General features: G+C 46.0%; 1 protein-coding gene across 1 annotated transcript in view; it reads right to left on the bottom strand.

Annotated features, from left to right (window-relative positions):
• T265_05862 (hypothetical protein) overlaps positions 1 to 3,143 on the bottom strand; it is a gene marked incomplete at both ends in the record, with an annotated part of 11,054 nt that extends 7,911 nt beyond the window's left edge. Inside the window, 5 exons of the mRNA XM_009170983.1 lie at positions 2,338 to 2,511; positions 2,555 to 2,701; positions 2,747 to 2,875; positions 2,917 to 2,973; positions 3,012 to 3,143. Coding sequence (XP_009169247.1) covers positions 2,338 to 2,511; positions 2,555 to 2,701; positions 2,747 to 2,875; positions 2,917 to 2,973; positions 3,012 to 3,143 — 639 coding nt within the window. The remainder of the gene's footprint in view (positions 1 to 2,337; positions 2,512 to 2,554; positions 2,702 to 2,746; positions 2,876 to 2,916; positions 2,974 to 3,011) is intronic.
• Positions 3,144 to 3,677: the final 534 nt, after the last annotated feature.

Here is a 3,677-nt window from a genome sequence, read left to right as displayed (position 1 = left end):
ATTAGTCTACCTGGATTTCTTGTGAATCAGCCCTAGGAGTGATTTTTGCGCCTCTTACATAATCGGGATTTTATGGAAGACCTAGAACTTCATTAGTCATAACCCGTGCGCCCCAAGACCAGTGACTGCACGAGTCTTTTCGAACTTGGTAGGATGCTTCGTATTCTGCCTAGTCAACCTACCATTTGAATAGCGATTATTGGAATGTCACAACCGTACATACCCTCGTGGGAGTAACAAACCGGCTGAAAATCAACCCCGAATAAGCTTCAGAGAGGCTCAGTAACTTCTGTGCCATCTGGCTAGCTCATCTGTAATCGGCGATCGCCTACTCAGAACGCTGCAGGCCCAGTTAAGAGAACAAGAAGTTTGCCTCACTGTGAATATATTCTCAAAATTCTGCGGAAGTCGTGGCCTGAAACATGCCCAGTGATGACTGGAACGTAGTCACAACTGGGAGAACAATCACATGCTCGCTCTCTGATAAGCAGGTTATATGGTAACTCTGAAATCAGACATGGACAGCCTGAATTACTGTCAAATCAACCCATTCAAGTGGGCCATAAAACATGCGGCGACTAAGCAGGGAATCTAAGAGGATCGATTTGATCGCTGGCACTGAGGTTGGGTTTGAAGAAACAAACGGAAACAAATGAATGATGAACAAGTTGACACCCTACTTGAATACCGTAAGGTTGTAATCCTTGGACAGTGGGTGAGGATTGCAGACGGTCATGGAAACCCACGTTCGTAATGTGTACTATCCAAAGTAAAGGCATCTGCTTACTTGTGAGGACAGTTAAAGTTAACACACGGATTACCAAAATATGAGTAATATTTGTTCACCTGGGCTATTTATAGCGGCAGGAACGAATCCCATCGAAGCGAAAGGGCAATATATGCGAGAGGACAGTCCTACTTTATGGATGTCAGCCTTTGTTCTAGTGTCCTATCTGAAAGCCTTGATGACCGGTACCATTACTGTAGCAGGAATCTGCGGGCTACAGAATGTCCACAACGAAGTGGTGTGGAGCAGAAAAAAATCGTTCAGCTGTGACACCCTTTCGGTGTCTAATTGCCATGCTACTCGCAGGAAGCACGAAGGCTGGGATACTGTCAAGCCTTCATAGTGGAAGTCGATAGGCAAAGGTCGGGTTCGAACCATGGACCTTCGGGTCATTAATTCGCGCTCTAACCACTTGAGTCATGTCGTCGAGAGAGGTGAAAACTGTAGACGGCGCTAGAGAACGGGCTCTCCTTACGAAACGAAACATCTCTAGATATCGACACAGGACTGGTGTCGCCGGGGAGGTTGGTTAAATTTGGTGTAGCGGTTGCTACGGATCGACTACAAGCGGTCAGTGTATGGAGATGGTCACTGCACCGGTTCTACCCTAGTAAGGACGAGGAATTTAGGTGTATCCAATTTCGACAGCCGAAAGGACTAACTGAATGCAAGCGGGTTTGACAAATGTACAGGGCGAATCAAGTGGTTCGAATTACATCGTTCTGGACTACATCTTCAGTATTAATCATCATCATCATTACTGTCGGCTGTAATAACCGCACACTCGTCGTACAGTGGTTGTAGCTGCCGCAGTTTCGTTCACCGATGATTGGGGGGAGGAGGTAGGTAGCTGCGCATTGCAGGCGCGAGCTGGTAAGTTGGTGCATAAATCCAGCACTGCCAGTGGGCTGTCAAGTAAAGGGGGGTTGAAAAAAGAGCTATGCATTGAAGGCAACAGCTTGGATGAACCAGCGCCATTGAGGACGCGACTGGACTATGTCTGACAATGTCTCTAACCAGTGATGTGAACCGTCTCGGGGTCCCCGTCCAGGAAGACAGTAATGGCCAACGCAGCTGAGTTTGCTGGTAATGGCTTTTATACTTCGTTGCCAAGTCATTGTGTGACCGCCTCTGGTTCTCTTCCACTTCTCACGTGGTTGTGCGAAAAGAGCCTTTCGAGGAAGTCGGTCGACTGGCATACGCAGCACGTGGCCAAGCCAACGCAACCTATGCAGTAAGACCAGCTCTGCAGTATTAGCTTTTAAGTATTAGCTAAGTATTAGCCTTAAGTATCAGCTTGTACGTGTATCGTACGAGAAGGCTACATGTGACCACTGAGTACGTCCAAAGCGAACGATTGCCTTTCAGGTCCCGATAGGTAATTTATGATGAATTTTTAACATGCGCCAGTTTAGCAAAAAAGATGCCTGAGACGTTGCGCCGACGCAACTCCTATGACAGAAAAAAGGTTCAAATAACCCCGATTATGGTGTTCTCTGTAAAAACGTCACGAGGTCATTATTCGAAGGAAGTTTAAACACCAGACAAACCTGATTATCCACATGACTACTAGAACTTGCAGTTTCTTCGGATTTCATTCCATGCTGGTACATGTATCGATAGAAACCACCCAATCCTTGCTGCTTCGTAATATCCATGTAGTCCTCGCGGATCTGTTCTTCTTCTCGCTTTGAGACTAGCTCCCGAAGCTGCTTCAGTTTCTCCTACAAAAAAGAGGCAGTTAAAGGGGGATAACATAGACGATACCTTGTAAGCCGAAGTGACAAATGCCTCCTTGTCACCATACTGTTCAGCATCAGCCTCAATCTCTTTCTGAGCCTTTCTTTCGAGGCATAGCTCACGTTCTAACTTTCGTTCTTCCGCCGTCTTCAATAATCGACCAACGTATTTAGACTAACGAAGTGAGAAGTTCAAGATGGGAATGCATTAGGTATTTACCTCCTTTTTCGATCCTCCCAAAATGTCGCTCACCTGACGATCTTTCTCACTACGTATATCGTCGTAGATCTCATCATACTGGAACACCGAAGGGTCTTCTTCTATTGCCTTCTCATAATCGGATTTCGTCTGCACAGTAAATTTGAGGGAGGAAGAAAGCGAAAACCAACCTTTCTGTGGAGCTTCGCATGGCTCGACTGTGTACTGGACTGAACTTTCAGTGGTTTCTGGTATCAACTAAGTGTTGAGGGGTATTAAAACTGACCAGCTGTGCAGCATCCGCCTCTTCGTCTGACTCAGCAGCAAATACCGATTCGACAAGTGTTTTCGGTTTCTCTTTCGCGGTCCTGGTTGGGAAACTTAGGCCATAAACCTTCTGCTCTGGTTTACCAATCATCTAAAAGGCGAAAGCACAGTCTGATAAGGGGGAGAAGTTAGTGGTAATGTGAGGAAAGTTGAGAAGTCGTAATGGAGATTAAGCCTTGTAAGTGGGGCAGATATATTGAAAGACCAATGACCAGATTTCCCCAGAGAGAACCCTGTCGAACTGGAACATACAGACAACCTTGTTTTTTCTTTTGAAAAAGAGCACAAGGTGCAAGCACTTGTAAAGAAGCTGGTCAAGGTCACTCAGATCTTCGGCATGTGAGTCGTGCAAGGCTATGCTACAGAACAGTCTTTGAACGTAATTCCAAGTATTCAAAGAGTGATACTGGAAGCCGTGGGACAATGAAGTTGCACTGGCTCTGACGATGACAGATGAGGTATAACGCGCGAATTGCTTTTTTTCAATTGGCACCACTCATGGAGTTAAAAATACAGTTCTGGATCTTAAAGGACGCGTATATCAGACTACAGTGGAGGTTGCATTGTTGTGGGGCTATGAGATTAGGTCATTTCAGGCGGAGGATATGAGATATCCGAAGTTTGA

This window comes from Opisthorchis viverrini (assembly GCF_000715545.1).
Source record: "Opisthorchis viverrini unplaced genomic scaffold opera_v5_117, whole genome shotgun sequence".
Taxonomy (NCBI): domain Eukaryota; kingdom Metazoa; phylum Platyhelminthes; class Trematoda; order Opisthorchiida; family Opisthorchiidae; genus Opisthorchis; species Opisthorchis viverrini.
This window is presented reverse-complemented; position numbering and strand designations above follow the sequence as displayed.